Source organism: Stegostoma tigrinum, chromosome 16 (assembly GCF_030684315.1).
Source record: "Stegostoma tigrinum isolate sSteTig4 chromosome 16, sSteTig4.hap1, whole genome shotgun sequence".
Classification (NCBI taxonomy): domain Eukaryota; kingdom Metazoa; phylum Chordata; class Chondrichthyes; order Orectolobiformes; family Stegostomatidae; genus Stegostoma; species Stegostoma tigrinum.
The window spans coordinates 27,771,097-27,793,768 of NC_081369.1; the positions used below are offsets into that span (position 1 = coordinate 27,771,097).

Genomic DNA, 22,672 nt, shown 5'->3' on the forward strand with positions numbered 1-22,672 from the left:
CTGCACAGAAAAAGGCCATCAGCTGTTGTGTCCATGCTGATCAAAAACAACCTTACCAGTCTAATACCAAATTTAACAGCAGAGAGAATGAAAATGGAGATGAAACTTCATTCCAGGTTGCCTTGAGTTCCTCTTTACTTGCTAATTACATATTTGTTTTTTTAAAATCCAAAATTCCAAACTCCTGGTTTGGGATTTCTTTTTATATCACAGAGGTGGGAATGAACTTAGTGGAACTGTTTCCACAAAGATTTAGTCAAGACATTACCGTTTAAAGGATTTTAACCAGAAAATCCAAACCTGTATTTATTTCACTTACACATCAAAAACAATGTGTAATATAGCTACACACAAGCATTTTGAGGCACAAATTCATTAAGTTAAATTTTCCATTGTACAGCCAAGCAGCCACAAGTTAGCTACTTCAATTCTCTGGATGATGTTTGTGTGTTCAATATCTAACCAAGACTGTCAAAAGCTGTGCAGATACCGCAAAGGTCAGTGCAGAAAAGAACATCCCACACACACTGACTTTATAAAAAGTACAGTACTGTCCTAAAACAGAAGCCAGTCTTCACCACCAGACTAATAATTCATAGTTTCAACTACTTCTTAAAGAAATATATATTTGTCACTCGTTCATCTGCACTGACATTGCTGAATACCAACAATTTGTACATCTTTTCTAGTAGAGAAAAGATATCAACAAAAAACAGTAAGTATAAAGTTATCAAAAATGCTTTCATTATGCTTTACTGATCAAAGTGAATACACAACTCCAAACTCAAATTTGGGAAGAGATATAAAGTACAGGCTTTGCACTCGGGTGGCTATCATAAGAATTTCCAAACTCAACGTCTGAATATTGAAGACACACTGCAAAACAGATAAAGGGGCTTGCTGAATTATTGAAGCTTACATGGACCTCATTCTCTGCTACATTTCAGGTATGTGCTGCATACCAATTAACTCAGCGTTCATAAACCTCATCAGCTCAAACACTTGGGACAGGTTTTTCATGCATCCACCTATGTCAGGACCTGATTCTGAAACTCCTGCCTCTATTCCCAGTGTGTGGAAATTCTATAGACCTGAGAGCACAGTGAAGATAGGAAGCCCACGCACAGCAATAATGACTTTGCCAACTTCATTGCAGGGATGGGCATTGTAGAGTTCACACTATTTCTCCAGTATTGGGCCCATTTTCTTGAGAGATGTGGTTCACAGTACTGTAGAAGTTCAGAACCATGATGGAAGATTAGTCCTTAACTGAGAATCTTTTGACAGATAAGATCATCAAAAAGTATGGAAACTTCATATGTTACAACTTAAAGGTGTGTATCAGTTAAAGATGTTTTTAATATTGATTGATGACAAGGGGTTGGCTTTTAAAAAGTAAGTGACCATTATAATGACCAGAATTAAGAATGTGTTCAGATGTGTTAGAAATTGTAGGCAACAAATAAAAAGTTCTTCTGCATTTAAGAGTTTCAAGATTCAGATCTTAATGTATTGACTTCCTTTGTGATTTAGTGTTTTCTTTGACAGAATATCCAATCATCTGTTCATCCATTTGAAGCAGTGGATCCGGTGGCTATCTTCCCCTATAATTCAAAATATTTTAATGTATTAATCTCTAAAGGCCTTGTTTTTTGACAGTGCTACGTTCTGGAAGCTGATTAGGAATGCTTGGCAGAGCTGCAGATCCCATAATACTTTCACTTCAGCAGGGGTTGTTAAACGGGCTGCAAACTTTGCTTTGGTTGACTGTTTCAAAGAATGAGGTTTCTCAAAGGAAATCTTGAACTGCTGATTGGTTATTTGGAAATTCTGTGTACATTTAATGGATGACATTAGACGGCTCAACAGTTCTGTATATAATGGACGCCAGGGTGAGTTGGCATGAAGGGTTTTCAAAGGAAATTCAAATGGGGAATGGAGGGATCATAGTGACTTCAGCCCTCACACATCTAACACCCATTACAGAACTAGGCCAATACCCAGTGAATAAAGGTCAGCCTTCCAGCCTGCCCGACTTAGCATCCTCCCATCTGTATCAGGAGGCAATGATCCCAAATCCAGGCCATCTCATCACTCAATGCTAGAAATAGCTTGGGTGGGTACAGGCAGGAAGGAGGCAAGATAATGACAAGTCTGACTCACAATTTCCAATTCAAAGATTAAAATTCAGGCCGTGGTGTTTATCTAACACCTCTCCCTACCCACTCAAAGACAAGAAATTTGCCAACCAATATCAAAATCTGAAATCACAATCATATTCGGGGCACTAACATCTCTACAGTACTTTATGATCCTCAACCTCATGAATTTCAAAGCTTCATCTGTGTTTCTCCCACTCATAAGGCTCATCATAACACCGCAGAAAACTTAAGTTACATCAAAATACATCAAAGACAGAGGGAGATGTTTAAAGAAAATTCACTCCTTCATATTACATGTTAATGTTGGTGAAAAATTGGACAACAGTGACATTATCATATTATTCATGTATAATCTAATGAGTCCATGGGTTAAGCTGAGAGAAGTGGAAGGATATAGATCAGGAAATTCCCATTTAATTTTTGGTACCTAGGTTAGACAGCATAAAAAGCAAGTAGCGAGATCCTGTACAAGAAATGATCCTAGACACATACAAACTACATTTATGGTCGGCCATTTCTCATTTGCTCTGAGAGATTCTTCAAATAGAAACAGTAATGTACAAGATAAGCTGAGTGGAATTTTCTTATTTTTACATTTAAGCTGACTCAGCGTTATTTACATAAAAACAAAGCAAAAATACTCATATTATTTAAAGAAAACACCTCAACATACAAAAAGATTAGATAGAGTCAAAAACCACTTACAGTGTTAACTCTGTTCTGTAGATGACCAGTGCAGAATATGTCAGTGGCAAATTTTCAAAGTAGTCCCCAAGATTTTCATTTTGGATTACTAATGTTTTTGTACATAACTGAATCAATTTTAAATACTGTAACGAACGCAACATTTGTTTACGGGTGAACTCTACATATCATTAACCTTAGATTAGTAAAACAAAGTAAGTAATTAAATTAGTATAAATAAATCACCCTTGGATCGATGACCAAATATGTTTTGAGCTTCAGTTCATTGAGGTAGGCATTTCTTTGGTGTCCATTTCCTTCTTCAACTTCGTAAGCTTTATGCAAGTGGTTCAGTGTAGCGTCTGTGATATGCACACGTCTAAACAAAACAATCAATAAATCTATTTTCATTTCAAAGCACACAAACTAACTGCTCATACCAATTTTGTTCTAGAAAATAAAATTACTTTATTTAACACATTTCAGAAATAAATGAAACAGTGGCTTATGAGCAACAAACATGTACTGTAACTGCTAGATTTCACCCTAAAGTGCTCATGAATTACGCCAGAGTTGTACTGATAATCTTTGCAAACCACCAGTTCTGAAAGCGTTTGTACTTGTATCACACTTGAAAACATCAATTGCCAAAATCTATTCTACTTTGGAGGAAAGTTACAAATGAAATCACTTTCAAAATACTGCAGCTCCTTCACTGCCAATAATTTTGAAGATAAGGCACAGACCATAAACATTTGAAATAGAGACTGGCGAAGGTTATTGTCAATGAATTAATTCATTCGATGAGATGTGACCAGCATTTATCGCCCATCAGAACGTGGTGGTGAGTTGCCTTCTTAGCCTGCAGCAATACAAGTGATGATGGCACTCCCACAGAGTTGTTAGAAAGAAGTTTTGCTTTCATGATAATCAAGGAATAGTGAAATGTTTCTAAGTCAAGGTAGTGAGAGACTTGAAAACAATGGAGTTCCTCTGTGCGAACTGGTCATACACCACTCCACAGTATTTAACTCGCACCCACATACAATCCCAAATTAAATCACTTCTCGTGAACTGACAAATTTCGTGAATGAATTTTGTTCATTTATGAATATTGTTGAAATTGTAGCTTGTGTCAGGGTCCAATTAAAGCAAAAACAAAATCTTACCCTGGCACTCCTCCAGATTCCATGTGATTAGCTAGGGTGACATCATGTGACCAAACATCATACTGCCACTTTCGAAGACCAATGACACCACACAGTACATTCCCAGAATGAACACCAACACGCATACTGATGTCGACTCCTGTTGCATCCCGAACTTGCCTTTACAGGATAAAAAGGCATATATAGCATTTCTAGTTGCTAAATCGAAATTATTGTACATGACCAGAAATGGAAGTTACATGAGAAGTTAGTCCTGCTAAAAGATTTACTCAAAAATCAACTGCAATTCTTTACACAGTGCATTCTTCCCCCATTGAAACATGGTTTATCTTTGGTTCATTTTTGCAAAAGTTGGTCGATATAAACAAGGAAAATTATAACAGCATAAGTGAGTAAAAATGTTGTTACCTGTATTGACTGTTTGCACCTATTTGGCAACAGATTAAGTCTGAAACCATTTGAGAGAAAAACGAACAGAATGGATTAGGAATCAATTCCAAAATTATCCATCCCTGCTCTGGCATTAATTTTACTGGTGAGAAGATCTGAATTTAATTTCAATTAAAAATTCTTTGGTCCTTAAATAAGGCTGGTGAAGTAGAAGGTACAAAATTATCTTGAGATTTTGCTTTCGTAGGCAGTAGGTTACCACACCATCCTCTGTGGAGGAGAAAACGAGTTAACGTTTCGGGTCCGGTGACCCTTCCTCGGAACTGTTCTGAGGAAGAGTCACCAGACCCGAAACGTTAACTCTGTTTTCTCTTCCACAGATGCTGCCAGACCTGCTGAGCTTTTCCAGCAACTTTGTTTTTGCTCCTGATTTACAGCATCTGCAGTTCTTTTGGTTTTTACCACACCATCCTTCCTGCTTTTACAAACAGGTCAGACTGATGGAAGGGTGAAAGACAAAAAATCCCCTCCTTGCAGCCTGTAAGGACCCGAAGAGAAATGAGTTGGCTAGTCTGAATCCAGGTTATAATGATAGCAGGCTCAGAAACGCAGCCAGAATATTACTGATGCCAATAGGAAACACAGAACTGAAGATTAACCACGTTGGAATTTTCAATAAACATGAAGATCTCTTTCTCTTGTTGGCTGGCACATTCAAATGGTTGATGTACTAGTATTTATTGAATAATGGAGGAAGCTAAAATTATCCAAACTTAACTTCAATTATTCAAATCCTACTCAACACTATATTTTTTCGGAGAGATTTGCTATTTCTATTTCATTATACTGTTCAAGATTAATTTCACTGTAGCATAAAACATACCTTAAATTCAGCTTGACATTTCCTAGTTCAATGTAATAAATTAGATAAAAATCATTTTACTGGAAATTCAAATATGATCAAATGTGAATCATTGAACAGCCAAGATAAAGAAACAATAAAATCAATACCACATTGGTTGAACTGCTTTGCATACAAAAACTAATACATACTTAATAGCTTCACACATGTCGAGCCCCATTTTCACACAGTTCTTTGCATGTTTTGGTAAGGATACAGGAAGACCTGAGACGCAGTAATAGCAATCACCCAATATTTTTATCCTCATGCATTCATTGTCCTAAAAAATCAGTGTTAAGAAAATATTGTTTTTATATTATAGTGAAAAATGCATCATGCAACAAATCATTTACGCTAAGGACTGCATTCAACTCATTTTCTATTGCAAAACATGATAATTACATCACCATTGTAACGTTTGTAGTTGGGGTACATGCTGTCCCTTTATGAGAGCAGGTCAGGTGACCTGTGCAGTCTAGGTTTTACTGTGTAACTGTGAGGACAAAATAAACTGCTCGTGGTTCAAATTTCTACAGGCCTTGTGGTCTTTTAATAACTTATAATAGAGCCAGACATCACAACCATATACTAATAATGTTTTAACATATTTGAATGTTTCATTTTACAATTATTTAAAATGCAATTGGAATTTATCATGCACAGGTAAAAATTGCTCTGCCAGCTTTGGACAGAGTCTTTGCCCCATGTTTATTTGAACAAGTTAAAATTTGGATTGGTCCATTCCAGTGGCAGGCAGATGAATATCATTAAAAATTGCCAAGATATTATGGAATGAAAGATGATATTTTCCTTTGGTTTTGCCTAGATTTGCATTAGAATACAAATAAATTAGACATTGATTTGTATGTAATCAGGTAGAATATTAAATAGTTATTACATCAATTCTGAGAATTGTAAATTGATTTCTTAAGGGTGTGACAGTTTAACTGATGTACCAAGCAACCAATCATGTTCATACTGAAATGATCATTAAAGATCAAAATATACTGGTGTAAATGATCATTACTTTAATTCCTCATCGACATTCCTCCCAGCCTGGAGGATCCTCAAAACGGCAGAACTTCATGGGTGCTTGCCATTCACCATTTACCCATTTTTCAACGTTAAATCTAAATTAGAGGTGTCTACATCATACGGGGCATCAAAACCTCTCTTGGTGACATGTCAACATCCACACGCCTGCAATGAATAGCAAGCAGATACAGATATCTTGGCTGATTTTACCTTGCATAGACAAGGCCTGCATGGGTTACAGTAGTCGTCCTGCCATTAGATGGCTGATAATGCTAATTCATACCATGACTGCAACTGATTCTGAAATTTTGCTCATCTGCTTAGCTCAGAGAATGAAAACTGGTCCACTGGGGAAGGGAATAAACTTGAGACATTGGATAAAATGGAATGTCATGAATATATGTATGGGAGCCATTTGTCTATCACCCGATATTATCAGATACAAGATGCAAGCCCACGTTGTGCAATCTTTGCAAATGTTAAAATACAAAATCTGAAATGATATCAGGCTTCTATTTCTCCCCCATACCTGCACATCCTATGCAACACCTCCTTCCCTACTCGCACCCCCACATCAGAAGAAAACATTTTGTCCATTCTGAAGCACCACTTAACTCACTAATTTAGTTCAAAACTGTAATTATAATTTCAGGCCTGATTGTAAACACAATAATATTGGAAATACAAAAGGTCATCAACACAAACCTTATCTCTTCCCCCCTTCAGAGATGCTATCAGATTGGTTACCTATTTCCAGCAATTTTCTGTTTTCTTTCTCGCATCTACAGTGTTTTGCTTCTGTATGAATGAGAAGGAGCCAAAACGGTTTCAGTTATGCACAAATGCCTACCTTAGCAATCTGGTCAAACTTCCCAAACAGTTCATTCAGCATGACAACAAGTTCTTTGGGTGAGCAGTCACTAGCCAGACGAGTAAAGCCCACAATATCTGCATACAATATGCTGTTAACAACAAAGGAATACTTGTAAAAATAAGATCTGCAGTTAAATAAATGTTGCCATTGTTTAAAATTGAGGAAATAAGATCTAGGAAGGGAGAGAAGTGAGTCGTGCTTTTTCTATCTCAATAACAAAGCAATTCCTGGACTGTGCCTGATTGGATTGTCACAAGGGAATACCAAACCCAATTTCTGGAAAGCTTTTGGACATTTTCAGGTGCTAATTGTAAAATATTCAAAACAAGCATCTCCCCAGTAAATCGTTTCTATCTCCTTCCCGAAATCCACAAACCTGACTGCCCTGGTTGATCGTAAAATGTGAGGCTGGACGAACACAGCAGGCCAAGCAGCATCTCAGGAGCACAAAAGCTGACGTTTCGGGCCTAGACCCTTCATCAGAGAGGGGGATGGGGGGAGGGAACTGGAATAAATAGGGAGAGAGGGGGAGGCGGACCGAAGATGGAGAGTAAAGAAGATAGGTGGAGAGAGTGTAGGTGGGGAGGTAGGGAGGGGATAGGTCAGTCCAGGGAAGACGGACAGGTCAAGGAGGTGGGATGAGGTTAGTAGGTAGCGGGGGGTGCGGCTTGGGGTGGGAGGAAGGGATGGGTGAGAGGAAGAACCGGTTAGGGAGGCAGAGACAGGTTGGACTGGTTTTGGGATGCGGTGGGTGGGGGGGAAGAGCTGGGCTGGTTGTGTGGTGCAGTGGGGGGAGGGGACGAACTGGGCTGGTTGAGGGATGCAGTAGGGGAAGGGGAGATTTTGAAACTGGTGAAGTCCACATTGATACCATATGGCTGCAGGGTTCCCAGGCGGAATATGAGTTGCTGTTCCTGCAACCTTCGGGTGGCATCATTGTGGCAGTGCAGGAGGTCCATGATGGACATGTCATCAAGAGAATGGGAGGGGGAGTGGAAATGGTTTGCGACTGGGAGGTGCAGTTGTTTTTTGCGAACTGAGCGGAGGTGTTCTGCAAAGCGGTCCCCAAGCCTCCGCTTGGTTTCCCCAATGTAGAGGAAGCCGCACCGGGTACAGTGGATGCAGTATACCACATTGGCAGATATGCAGGTGAACCTCTGCTTGATGTGGAATGTCATCTTGGGGCCTGGGATGGGGGTGAGGGAGGAGATGTGGGGACAAGTGTAGCATTTCCTGCGGTTGCAGGGGAAGGTGCCGGGTGTGGTGGGGTTGGAGGGCAGTGTGGAGCGAACAAGGGAGTCACGGAGAGAGTGGTCTCTCCGGAAAGCAGACAGGGGAGGGGATGGAAAAATGTCTTGGGTGGTGGGGTCGGATTGTAAATGGCGGAAGTGTCGGAGGATAATGCGTTGTATCCGGAGGTTGGTAGGGTGGTGTGTGAGAACGAGGGGGATCCTCTTGGGGCGGTTGTGGCGGGGGCGGGGTGTGAGGGATGTGTCGCGGGAAATGCGGGAGACGCGGTCAAGGGCGTTCTCGATCACCGTGGGGGGAAAGTTGCGGTCCTTAAAGAACTTGGACATCTGGGATGTGCGGGAGTGGAATGTCTTGTCGTGGGAGCAGATGCGGCGGAGGCGAAGGAATTGGGAATAGGGGATGGAATTTTTGCAGGAGGGTGGGTGGGAGGAGGTGTATTCTAGGTAGCTGTGGGAGTCGGTGCATCCCGGTCCCGCTCACGGGGACTGGCCCCCGCCTCCCGGTCCCGCTGACATCTATTTGCCCCCGCCGCCCTGACCCGCTCACGGGGACTGGCCGCCGCCGACCTGACCCGCTCACGGGGACTGGCCCCCGCCGCCCTGACCCGCTCACGGGGACTGGCCCCCGCCGCCCTGTCCCGCTCACGGGGACTGGCCCCCGCCGCCCTGTCCCGCTCACGGGGACTGGCCCCCGCCGCCCTGTCCCGCTCACGGGGACTTGCCCTATTCCCAATTCCTCCGCCTCCGCCGCATCTGCTCCCACATTTTATTATCTTGGAATCTCCAGCATCTGCAGTTCCCATTATCTCTGCCCTGGTTGATCCATTGCCTCCGCCTGCTCCTGCCCCACAGAACTGATCTCCACTTATCTCGGCTCCATTTTCTCCCCCTTGGTCCAGGAAACGCCCAGCTACATCTGTGAAACCAACCACGCCCTCCACCTCCTCCAGAACTTCCAATTCCCTGGTCCCCAACACCTCATTTTCACCAGGGACATCCAGTCCCTACACACCTGTATTCCCCATGCAGATGGCCTAAAGGCTCTCCGCTTCTTCCTGTCCTGCGGGCCTGACCAGTCCCCCTCCACTGACACCCTCATTCACGTAGCCGAACTCGTCCTCACCCTCAACAACTACTCCTTCAATTCCTCCCACTTCCTACAGACAAAGGGGTTGGCCATGGGTACCCGCATGGGCCCAAGCTACGCCTGCCTCTTTGTAGGTTATGTGGAACAGTGAAGCTGAAGCTACATTGGCCGCATCCCCTGCCTCTTCCTCCATTATATCGATGACTGTATCGGTACCGCCTCATGCTCCCACGAGGAGGTTGAACAGTTCATCCACTTCACCAACACCTTCCACCCCAACCTTAAGTTCACCTTGACCATCTCCGATAACTCTGTCTCCTTCCTGGACCTCCCTGTCTCCGTCTCTGACACCCACCTCAAAACCGATATCCATTTCAAGCCCACCAACTGCCACAGCTACCTAGAATACACCTCCTCTCACCCACCTTCCTGCAAAAAGGCCGTCTCTTATTCCCAATTCCTTCGCTTCCGCTGCGTCTGCTCCCAAGATGAGGCATTCCACTCCTGGGCATCCCAGATATCCTCGTTTTTCAAGGGCCGCAACATTCCCTCGACAGTGGTCGAAAACGGTCTCGACCCTGACTCTCGCATTTCCCGCAACTCGTCCCTCACACCCCGCCTCCGCAATAACAACCAAAACAGAATCCACTTTGTCCTCGCGTACCACCCCACCAACCTCCGGATATAACGCATCAACCTCTGGCACTTCCGCCATCTACAATCCGACCCCACTACCAAAGACATTTTTCCCTCCCCACCCTTATCTGCTTTCCGAAGGGAGCACTCTTTCCGTGACTCCCTTGTCCACTCCACACTCCCCACTAGGCCCACCACCCCCGGCACTTTTCCCTGCAACTGCAGGAAGTGCTGGGCATGTCCCCATACCTCCAGCTTCACCCCCATCCCAGGCCCCAAGAAGACATTCCACATCAAACAGATGTTCTCCTGCACATCTGCCAATGTGGTATACTATGTCCGCTGTTCCCGGCGTGGCCTACTCTACATTGGGGAAACCAAGCAGAGGCTCGGGGACCGCTTTGCAGGTCACCTACGCTCAGTTTGCAATAAACAACTGCACGTCCCAGTCGCAAACCATTTTAACTCCCCCTCCCATTCTTTAGACGACATGTCCATCATGGGCCTCCTGCAGTGCCACGACGATGCCACCCAAAGGTTGGAGGAACAGCAACTCATATTCCGCTTGGGAACCCTGCAGCCCAATGGTATCAATGTGGAATTCACAAGCTTCAAAATCTCCCCTCCCCTGAATGCATCCCAAAACCAGCCCAGCTTGTCCCCACCTCCCTAACCTGTCCTTCCTCCCACCTCAAGCCACAGCCCCTTCTCCTACCTAATAGCCTCATCCCACCCCCTTGACCTGACCATCGTCCCTGGACTGACCTATCCCCTTCCTAACTCCCCACCAACACTCACCTATATTGGGTCCATCCCCGCCTCTTTAACTTGACTCTCTCCTCTCCACCCATGTATGTGAGGACGAGGGGGATTCTGTTTTGGTTGTTATTGCGAGGATTGGGTGTGAAGGATGAGTTGGGGGAAATGCGGGAGACATGGTTGAGGGCATTCTCGAACATTGACGGGAGGATGTTGACACAGAAATAGACGGAAAGGCAAGTGTTGAGGAATACACAGAGTCTACAGAGGGAGAGGACAGGTTAAGCAAGTGGAAAGGCTTGGCGGATGGAACGTAATACGGAAAAATGTGAGATTATGCATTTTCGCCGGAAGAGTAGAGGAGTGACTGTTATTTAAATAAAGAAAGGCAAGAGAAAGTGATGTAAGAGAGGAGTTTGGATGTCCTTGCTCAGGAATTACAAGTAGCCAGCATATGGGTTCAGTAGACAAGACAGAAGGCAAACTGAATGTTGGCCTTTATTGCATGGGGAATGGAGTATTACATTGGGAGGCTTTGCTAGAAAAAGGCTCAAGTCAGACCCACACATGGAATGCTGCAGAGTTTTCGGGCCGTATTTAAGGAAACATATACTGGCATTGGATATGAGGGGCACCATAAAATTCTTGGATATCTGCTGATTCCTGAGTTGTCCCAGTAATGGTGAATTTGGTAAGATACAGAGAGGAAACCTGTCTAGCCCCAGAGCAGAAATCCCTCCAAAAAGCCCAATGCAACCTGCACTTAGCCAAAAAAATTTAACATTCAGCCCTTGGATTTTCAAAAGCCTTTATAAGGAACAGTCCAGAAAATTAAAGACTAGTCTACGTAAGCCAAGAGACAAGGAGTAATATGGAAGAAACCTCAAATTTAAAAACCAAGAGAGAAGGGATAATGGGAGCTATTTAGATTGGAGGAAAGCTATATTGGACAAAAGCAATGATGCTGTCATTCATAACTTAATAATCCTGATACCAGCAAACAGAGGGTACAACTAATACTGAGGAAGAGTCCAATATAATACAAGACAACATTTGAAAACAAAAGCAGAAGTTGCTGGAAAAGCTCAGCAGGTCTGGCGGCATCTGTGAAGAAAAATCAGATTAACATTTCGGGTCCGGCAGTTCTAAGGAAGGGTCACTGGGCCCAAAATGTTAACTCTGATTTTTTTTCTTCACAGTTGCTGCCAGGTCTGCTGAGCTTTTCCAGCAACTTCTGTTTCTGTTCCTAAATTAACAGCATCTGCAGTTCTTTAGGTTTTTATTAAGATATTTGAAAATCTGCAGACCAAGCCAACTGACCTACGAAGGTAATGAAAGCAGAAACACCACTACCTGTCTTAGAAAATAAGAAACAGAATGGGTAAAACAGCAAGTGGATCCAAGGAGGCTGGTGAACACATCATTAAAAGCAGCACTGCTTAGCACCATGACAATGAAACCGTTGAGAAAGCACTGGGGATTATTCCTGGATGTGTAGAATTCAAAAGTAGTGAAGGCATGCTGAACTTAGTCCCAGCCAGGGCCCAGTTAGCAGCAGTATGCAGTATTGCAGCCTCCGTTCTACAGTAAACCCACTGCAAAAAAAATGCAAACAAGATGTTCAAGGGTGGTTTCAGAGGTGAGAAATTACAGCCAGGAAAGACTCACAGGTGTCTTTACATTAGGCAAGAGAATTAGGGGTGATCCTGACAAGATCTGATTAAAGCATCAAAAATTATGAATAGTTTGCTAGGGGAGTATGGAGAATATACATTCATTTGCTGGTTTGTCCAAAGAGCTGTGTTACAACAGCACAGAATAAAGTAAAACACTATCTCATGCAGTCATTAGTAGGGTACTCAATATAAAAGGTTTTCCTCAGGTAAATACTTGAAAATCACTTTATTTTAATATATTCCATTAAAAAAAATTCAAATGTTGGCACAGGCTAGACTTGGTTCTAATTCTAATTCAATGCTTTGTCAATACTATGAAAATTATGAATACCACACTGTACCTTACATTCTGGTGTCTCTTTACGTACAAGTTGTGGAAATTATCGCGCTTGTGTGGATAATAGTTACTTTCTTTCAAACGTTCAATAATAGCAAGTTTCATTTCCATAGATATATGCCCTGGCAACACTGATAACAGCAGGCTCTCCTAGAATAAGGGAAGTGGTGCTGGGTAAGTGTACATAACACTTTCAATACTTTATTGTCACCTAAACATAGCCATTCATTTAATTTAAAAAAAAACATTGCTATGGCCTGAAGTCTCATTAACCAACCTCACTGCTCAGGAATGAATATTGAAGCTGCAGTATCAGCATCAAACACGACAAACCAGCGAATAAAATAACCACATCTTCAGGCGCCTTCAACATCTTACTGAGCAAACATCCCGAGAACATTATGCATAGCGTTGAGAATTAAGGACACAGAACTCTGTTTGGACTGACTGTTCAACAGGTTCAAGCATTCACACTAAAACCTTGTGACTCACCTGCCTCTATTTATAACAAACTCTTCCAGCCTGTGAAACTCCCTGGCAGAAACACAGAATTGGGCTAACTTTAGTATCAGGCAGGCGAAGTCCACAAGAGGTGTAGTGAATCTTTTAAAGACTAGCTTGCCATAGTCTTGCCTTCAATTCCAGGCATCACAGGAGAGGACAGAGATGGTGGGGGAGAAGTCGGGGTTGAAACATGATTTCGTAGATGTGTTCAAAATCATGAGGGGGTCTGGGCAGAATTAGACAGTGCAAAATTGTTCCCATTGGTGGAAGTGTTGAGAAGTAAAAGTCAACAATTTAAGATGACTGGCAAGAAGAAGTGGTGGAAACAGAGGGAAGAAGGGTTTTTGGTGAGAAAGGGAAAAATTAACAGGAACCCGAGGGGCAGCCTTTTCAAACAGACAACGGTGTGTGTATGGAATGAGCTGCCAGAGGAAGTGATACTGGCAGGTACAGTTCCAACCTCTAAAAGACATTCTGATTGGTACACAGAGGAAAGATATACATAGGACATAGAACATTACAGCACAGTACAGGCCCTTCGGCCCTCGATGTTGTGCCGACCTGTCATACCGATCTGAAGCCCATCAAACCTACACTATTCCATGTACGTCCGTATGCTTGTCCAATGATGACTTAAACGTAGGAGGAGATGGGCCACATGCAAGAAAATGGGGCTACATCAGTTTAGGAAACCTGGTCAGTATGGACAAGTTGGGTTGAAGGGGCTGTTTCTGTACTTATCATTCTAATTGTAGAAAAAAAAATTGTTTTCACACAGCAAATGAGTAGGACTGGAATGTACCACCTGAAAGTGTGGGGGTGTCAGACTTGATCATCACCTTCAAAGGGAATGATATAATTATCTGAACAGAAAAGAATTTCAGGGCTACAGGGAAAAGGCAAGTGGTTGGAATTAAATGCACATCACTATCATGGACATGACAGGCTAAATGATCTCTTTCAAAATTGTAACTACGTACAATGCTATGAAAAGTTTAATTAATGGGAATCTACATTAAATCTTGGTGGAAGGGTAAAGTTGTCTCAATATTTAAATGAAACACTGCTCCCCAAGATATTTTGGGAAAGCTTAGTCCAATTTTAAAATCACCATACTAGTAAACAGAAGGAAATAGATTACACATTACATTTTCTCCTCAATAAAACTCTTGTTGTGAAGTGGAATTGAACGAAACTTTATTATCCTCACCTGCTGTTTCTTCTTAATGTCCAACTGCATCCTTATTTGTATACAGCTTAAAGTGTCCTCATAAGTTTGCTCTAAGGCACGTTCCATTGAGAATTTATGAAAAAAGCCAATCAAGCAACCACACAAAAATATCACAGCATTGGCAATCAACTGCAACACAAAAATAAAAGTTAATATTTAAACGTAGTATCGAATTTGTTTAACGTATCATTTACGCAACACTTAATGATACCCAAATCTTCATTAAAAAGACTGAATTGTTTTATTTTATAGAACCTTTTATGAACTAAGTATACTCTTTTGGTTTCAAAACGCAGTTAAATCAAATTTGACTGTACAAGCGCAGACTGACTTCTGTAGGGGAGAGGAAAATATTGCTGGAGTCCGATAGTTTTGCTGCAGAGCAAAGGTTGTCCAAGTCATTTAAAGGAGTGGGTGTAGGGGATCACAATCTGGCATGGTGGGTGACTGAGCAGCAGACAGCTTACTGTGGGAAACTTGTGGAAACAGGAGAATTTTGGGTGACTAACAGTAGCCTCCTTGTAGTCCGGTTAAGAATCATTGGTTTGCACACCCCTGGGTACCTAAAAATTGGCTTGGGTTTCCACAACAACCAAATGTAAATACCGCAATGAGATTCTTGGTGCAGCTTGGAGGTCTTGCCAACTACTGAGCGGCTCATTCTGAAAATTCATTGGGTGGCTAGTAGACTTTAAATAAAATCACGTTGTTCCACCATGAAAGGGATGGTAAATGAAATTCTCAATATCAGATCACTTTCTTCTAATTCGTCTTCGAGTCTCTCCATGACATCTACCATCCTTTAATGTTGGAGAATGCTCGAGGAACTGCTGCGTAATGTCCCTGATTGGAGGATGGCAATGGTTGCATTTTCTTCCCACTTATCTGTATTACCATGCTATACCAGCCTGGAGCATCCCAATAGATAAGAGTTTTACTGGAGGACAAAATGTCTCAAGAAAGCAAACTTATTTACACAAGATAAAAATGCACTTCTTTCTGGTGGTTGATACCAGCTTCATAAACTGGTCTAGCCTCTTTAAAGTCAGAAGTCACATAACACCACATTATAGTCCAACAGGTTTATCTGAAATCACAAGCTCTCCGACCACTGCTCCTTTGGAGGTGACTGCAAGCCAGCACCTCCATATCATGGCATTTTTAGCATCTTGGTGACTCAGAGTTATCATTGCAGAAACCACTTTGAAGATTAGTACTGAACTTTATAAGGCCTATATAAAACAGTTGTTAGTGAAACTCATCATGAAGGAGCACCAGACTCAAAATGTTAGCTCAGCTTTCTCCCCACAGCTGCTGCCGAATGTGTTGAGTTTCACCAGCAATTTCTGTTTTTGATTCAGATCTCCAACATTCATAGTTGCTTGTTTTATTTATCTATATAAAACAATGTTTTCTGAGCAAATTATTGTGTTTACACAAATGCAGATTACATAAAGGACGCCAAAAATCAGCTTGCCGGGAATTGATGTTTCCCTACTCTGTTATGACCAAGTAAATTCTGCCAAACATTGGTGTTGCTTGTTCTCACACTCATAAACAACGAGTAAATACAACTGAAGTGTTTTGCTACAACCATTATATTGCTCAGATGTTTGTTGCTGAAGATGAGTCATTTATTGAGAAACGTAAGTACTTGTAGTATCTCTTTATCCTTAAACGTTGATATATCACAGAAATACAAACCTTAGTTAAAAAATCCATCACAAACTGTCTAATCTCCTACAAAAGAAAACTATTTGCAATTGCTCTGTACAGCTTATCTTCAGCTTTAATAACTGTAATGAAATTCTAGGATTGTGGGAATTCATAAAATCATAGAATTGTTATGACACAGAAGGAGGCCATTCAGTCCATCATGTCTACACCATTCCTAGTATCTTGTTCAAATGTCCTGCCCTTTCCCCACATACCTGAACACCACGTCTATCCAAATAACCATCCAAGGCTTTCTTGAATGTCTCAATTAAACCTGTTCCCATCGCATTTTCAGTCAGTGCATTCCAGATCCAAACAATTCGCTAACCATTTTTCTCACACTACCCTTACTTTGTTTGCACATCACTTTAAATCTATGCCCATTTCTTTTATGAGTGGGAAAAGCTTCTCCCATCTATTCTATCCAGCGCACTCATGATTTTGGAGCCCTCCCGCAAATTTTCTCTCAGTTTCCTTCTCTCTGAGGAAGACAGTTCCAAATTTGTCAGTCTGCCCTCATGGCTGAGGTTTCTCATTTCCGGAGCCGTTCTTGTAAACAGCTTCTGCACTCTCTCTCAATGCATTCACATCTTACTGTGAACGAGGTGCCCACAAATGAACACAATATTGCAACTGAGGTCTGATTGTCTTGTACAAGTTTCATATCACCTCCTGCTCTAAATACTCTGTGCCACAATTAATAAAACCAGGAACACCTTGTGCTTTATTAACTACTGTTTCCACCTGTCCCACCACTTTCAATGATCTGTGCACACATGTACCAGAGTTCCTTTGCTCCTGTACCCCTTTGGAATTGTACCCCTATTTTATATTATTTCTGACTGTTCTTCCAACAAAATGCATCACCTCACACTTCTCTGCATTGGACTTCATCTGCCACACATTCCACCACTGTCAATATCCTTCTGGTGTTCCACACCATCCTCCTCAGAGTTTACATTTCTTTCAAACATAGCATCATCTGCAAACGTAGAATTAGTCCCCTGCACACTGAGATCCAGATCATTAATATATATCAGGGAAAGCAAGCTCCCTGGGGAACACCACTATAAACCTTCCTCCAATCTGAAAAGAATCCATTGCTCATTACACTGTTTCCTAGCACGCAGCCAATATTATATCCAATTAGACTTACAAAATTCCTCTTTATTGGAATGAGGAAGTACAGTATCCTAGAGGGAGGTTTGGCTGATGAGCAAAATTAATTGAGCAAATTATATTTAATACTTTTCCAAATTCCACCACTACGAGCAGTGCTCACTTCAATTTGTGTGGTAGACTATGACCAAAAACTGCTTGTCAAATTTTCAAATTACAAAACTCTAAGCCCCTTTACCAAACTGGAATTTGGATGGGCAAAGTTCAAAGCTCAGTAAATTTGCTACACAACATTGTGAAGTACACAGGTCGCAAATTATCGTGTTGGATGCTTAGCCATCACTAAATTAAATGGCTACAATTAGTTCTCCCTTTGAATTGTGATTATGTGCCAATCAACCAGACTTCACCAGCCATCTTTAGATAGACCTACTGAGTAAGGTTCAGGCCTGATAGTGATCAGCGACAACAAAACAGTTTTTTGCCCTCAACCCCAGCATGTCTGGACAAGAAAAGCAAACAGAGGTAAAGACACTCCATTCAAAAGTTGTTGGAATTGTCCCTTTATGCCCCCATAGTTCTAAATGCTTCTCCTATTAGATCTTTCACAGGGCACAGTCTAGTTGCAGATCACGATTTCTGTGGCCAATCTTTTTTGGAGGTAAGCTCACTCAATGCAATGCATGACTTCTGCCAAATGCAAAAGTAGACATTAGCATTTAGAATGGCGGCTGGACACTCTACACAGCACAAAAATATTTAAGTTTCAGCTTCATCGTTTACAATATCTGCTTGCATTTCATGGTGAAATCAAATAAAAGCAAGAAGAGCTATACAGAAACCCTCAAACGTATTGCAAGACTGAAACGGAATCCAGAAATTCTGTTTAAGTCAAACAATGTGAAAGGGATCCAAATGATTTATGGTATCCACAATTCTGTGTTACAATCTCTAACACACTGCCTGCTATTTCTATTCCCAGATGATAGTAAACTAGGCACAGCAGCTGTGTCAGAGAAAACAGCTGAGGCCCGACAAAACGACGTTTGTACAATTCTATCCATTGAGACTTTTGACAGACAAAGGAAGGGAAAAGCACATTGGGGGATAAAACAGTCACAAGTATATTATGTATGCTGCAGAAACAGCAAAAGGTGAAATGGAATTAAATGTTTAAGTGTGTTGCAGAGTCACCTTTAGGTATATCAGATGTCTGGAGGCTACTGAAAAATGGGGCATGACTTTCCCGTATTCTAAGTACTGGGCGAGGGGACGGGTGGGGGTGTGTGACAAATGAGGTCTCTCCCAGAGCTGATAAGAACAGCCCTGTAGTAGTCCTCACATTGGTGGCCTGAGACACCAGCAACCACTGGTCAGCGACCAGCCATCCCTGGCTCCTAAAGTCCAACTGTGGAGCTCCACTCCCTGGGGGGAGGGGATCAAGCTGTGAGAAGTTGTCATTTTTATCTTCTTGTTGGAGGTTTGGGTGCTGCAGGGATATGGGAGCTGGTGTCTTCAATTATCCCCACATCAGCTCGATTGGATGGCCATCTAACTTGGCAGGTTCCATGGTTTCCCACTGTTTTGGGAAAATAAACATCTTTTGTATTAGCGAGCTTTGAGAAGATTTGTAGCTCAGGTTGAGTTTCTGGATGTGAGTTTGCTCGCTGAGCTGGAAGGTTCGTTTTCAGATGTTTTGTCACCATTCTATTTATCTGTTTAGGTTTCATTGGGTTGGTGATGTCATTTCCTGTTCTTTTTCTCAGAGGATGGTAGATTGGCTCCAAATCAATGTGTTTGTTGATGGAGTTCCGGTTGGAATGCCATGCTTCTAGGAATTCTCGTGCGTGTCTCTGTTTGGCTTGTCCTAGGATGGATGTGTTGTCCCAAGCAAAGTGGTGTCCTTCCTCATCTGTATGTAAGGATACGAGTGATAGTGGGTCATGTCATTTTGAACATCAACTAGCCACATCCTCTGAGAAAAGAAAGAGGAAATGGCATCACCAACACAGGAAATGACATCACCGACCCAAGGAAACCTAAACAGATAAATAGAAAGTGGGACATAACACCAGCGCTTCACCAGAGGCTCACTGATGATGTTACCTAGAATGGTGACGAAACGTCTGAAAACTAACCTTCCAGCTCAGCGAGGAAACTCACATCCATCTTTTGTATGCCAGGAAGACAGTGAATTGATCATTAATTGACCACACAAGGGCATGAAATGGAGCTTTTCACTCAGCATTTCATAGATCAGCCGACAAGGGTTTGAGTTTCTCTCCAGGACCAACTTGCACCATTATTTCTCTTTCTCGTCACCTCTTTAACTACCTCCAGCAAAGGGAGAATTGCATTCATGATGGTAAAAAGAAAAAAGCACACAGTTCTGAGATGACAAAGATAGTTAGTCTTGGTTTGCCAGGATGCAAGATCATTGAAACATAGTTGTAAACTGCTAGATGAAACTTCATTTAAATGATCAGGAAGATCAAGTACATGCAAAAAATGTCAGCACTTCCAATGATCTTCCAAGTAGAAGGTTGGAACAGTGCAGATGAAAACCTAAAATTAAGTTAGTTAGTGGAGAAAATGCTACATTTTTATTCCTTGCGCGTATTTTAGCTTCTTCATTGCTTATGAGGGAACATACTGTTTATTATCATATGTCATCCATCATAATTAAAGAATATATTGTTTTATTGCAAAGTTTCTTTAATTTATAATGAGTGACAATTACTAATCTAATAGTACTGAACTTTATTTTGCTTTAAGAAATATGACAGGATTTCATCATATCACTTTTTTGTAGCTGGGCTTTCTCTTTTAATTCCCTCATTTGCACCTTTCTATACATCATTTAAGTATCCTGTACGCCAAATGCATAAAGTGAGATATTGGTGTGTTCGCTTCTCATTTATTAATATATCACCACGTTTGATAAGTACATATGTCAAACCCACTGACTTAATCATGGGGTTTTGACTTAGATGAGTAACAGGTTCAACGGGAAAGAGAAATTTATACAAACCACAGAGAAACTCAAGGTAGACTCACCTGAGAAATGGAGGAATTGTCTGGTACAATTGAGAAATGAACACTGAGGGCAACAATATGAGAGATGGATGACAGGACACTTGCAATGATGGCATCCCGTGTACATAATGGCAGCATTGTATACAAAACAAAGTTTATGTACAAAAAGAATGGCACCTTCAAGAAAACAGAAAATAAGGTTTATTATTCAAATCTCAAACTCGAAACCTGTAACTATAAAACCATCTTCCAAAAAAATCTATTTGTTTTTGTTCCTTATATTGCAGGACAATTTTTAAAATATTTAAAAGTTCTCTTTTCTACATCATACCCTCAATAAGGACATAGTCCTTTGCTTTGCTCAAGTACAAACAAAACTGTTGCTAGGAGGTATGCAAAGGTGCTCTTCAATTTTATCTCTCTCCTGAGTGATGTCAACTTATTCAAGGTAATGGTTTGGTATTCCATACAAATGCCATAATAAATGGCAGAGCAGGGAAATCTGATTCCTCCTAAATGCAGAGGCACCACACTTTACTCAAAGGGGCAGGACAACAGGGCTTTAAAATAGCTACAAGAACTGGAAGCAATTCTTATTAGTTCTTTAAAAATATGCTCTTGAATTTATCACGTAGGGTGTTGTGCTTCATCATAATTTAAACATGCAGCCTTGAATTCATGGGATTTTTCATTGTGAGTGCAAGTGTAAATGTCCACGTTTACCAGCCAGAGGTTGCCGTGCTTTGACATTTAGTTGGTTCTTAAGAAGCACTCCACCTGCGCCTGTTTCACACCGACCTGTTCAGGTATATTATTACAAATTGTGGAGCAGGCGAAACTTGAACCTGGTCCTCCTGTCTGCAAGACAGTGATGCTATCTGTACGCGACACGAACGTTAAAAGACTACTTGAAGTATATACTGGGTTTAAATATCAGGCTGATTGTGCTTTTTAAGAAAGCAAACACTGCCCCAAAGGAATGCCCACTCTTTTCTTTGTTTCATAATTTATTTTGTTTTGTTTCCAACAGCTGCTTAAAGAGGACAGCTCGTGATCAGGGTACTGCAGTCCTTCCAGATTTCTGCACAGTACCAATGTGTGCAAGCTAAATGAAGCATTGCTCAGAATATTGATTAAGGTTCATCTTTGCAACTATACCAGGTATAGTTGTATAGTGGCTATAAATTGACCTGGCAATCTTAGAAGATGGACTAATAATCTGGAGGCATAATTTCAAATCTCACCGTGACAATTGATGGAATTTAAAATCATGTAAATTAAATGAGAGTGGAACATTAAAAATACCAACGTCACGAACGTTACTATGAAATTACTAGACAGTTAAAAAAGAAAAATGTCCACTTTTAATCAATCTTTACTCACCAGGGCCTAAATGTCACTCCAAGCTGTTAACTGCTCTCTCAGATATATAAAACTGATCAAAGAAAACAATAGTAAAACCAGAGAGACCACCCAGCACCATTGAGGCAATTGATACGACAAAGGCACTGTCAGGTCAGTCAACCCTACGAATCTTCTTCAGAAAAATCTGAGGACTTAGGCTGAAATTGGAACAGCAAAACTACAGATCAATCAAGCAACAGGAGCTCATGGCTTCAGGTCTCATGACATCGGGTTAATCTCAGGTAAGGTAACCGTCTTCTTCCCCTCTTCAATTGATGAATCCATCCACCAGGTTTAACATCACATGGGAGAAGAACTGATGATAGCCCTGACATAAAACTGAATCTGTTTGTGGGACATCAATGCCCATTACCAAAAGTGCAGCACTTGTACTGACTGAACTCTAAAGGATACAGAAGTAGGAAGAAAACCAACATAGGGAAGAAACCTTACATAATCTACTCTGTCCATGACAGTTGTTAGTAGGAGTGATGACCGCAGAGGTTTTGTGGAGATGCCGTCCCATTTTTACATTCTTTTGACACCATCCACGTGCTAATAGTCCAGCATAGGCACAACTCTGGCATCTAGCAAACCTAATGGAAAATTACTTAGACATATCTTGACTACAAAAAGCAGGACAACGCTCACCAGCCCATAACTTCCACATCAGCCTACTCTCCATCAATAAGAAAAAGTGAC

The 22,672-nt window shown here is 41.5% G+C and overlaps 1 protein-coding gene across 9 annotated transcripts in view; it reads right to left on the reverse strand.

Annotated features, from left to right (window-relative positions):
• The window catches only part of adcy7 (adenylate cyclase 7), a 169,122-nt gene that overhangs the window by 43,022 nt on the left and 103,428 nt on the right, over positions 1 to 22,672 (reverse strand). For all 9 annotated transcript variants that reach the window (XM_048546405.2, XM_048546406.2, XM_048546407.2 and 6 more), the window contains 7 exons: positions 20,588 to 20,743; positions 14,675 to 14,824; positions 12,965 to 13,110; positions 7,192 to 7,303; positions 5,459 to 5,586; positions 4,016 to 4,174; positions 3,093 to 3,225 (listed from right to left, as the gene is read on the reverse strand). In XM_048546405.2, the coding sequence (XP_048402362.2) occupies positions 3,093 to 3,225; positions 4,016 to 4,174; positions 5,459 to 5,586; positions 7,192 to 7,303; positions 12,965 to 13,110; positions 14,675 to 14,824; positions 20,588 to 20,743 (984 nt within the window). The remainder of the gene's footprint in view (positions 1 to 3,092; positions 3,226 to 4,015; positions 4,175 to 5,458; positions 5,587 to 7,191; positions 7,304 to 12,964; positions 13,111 to 14,674; positions 14,825 to 20,587; positions 20,744 to 22,672) is intronic.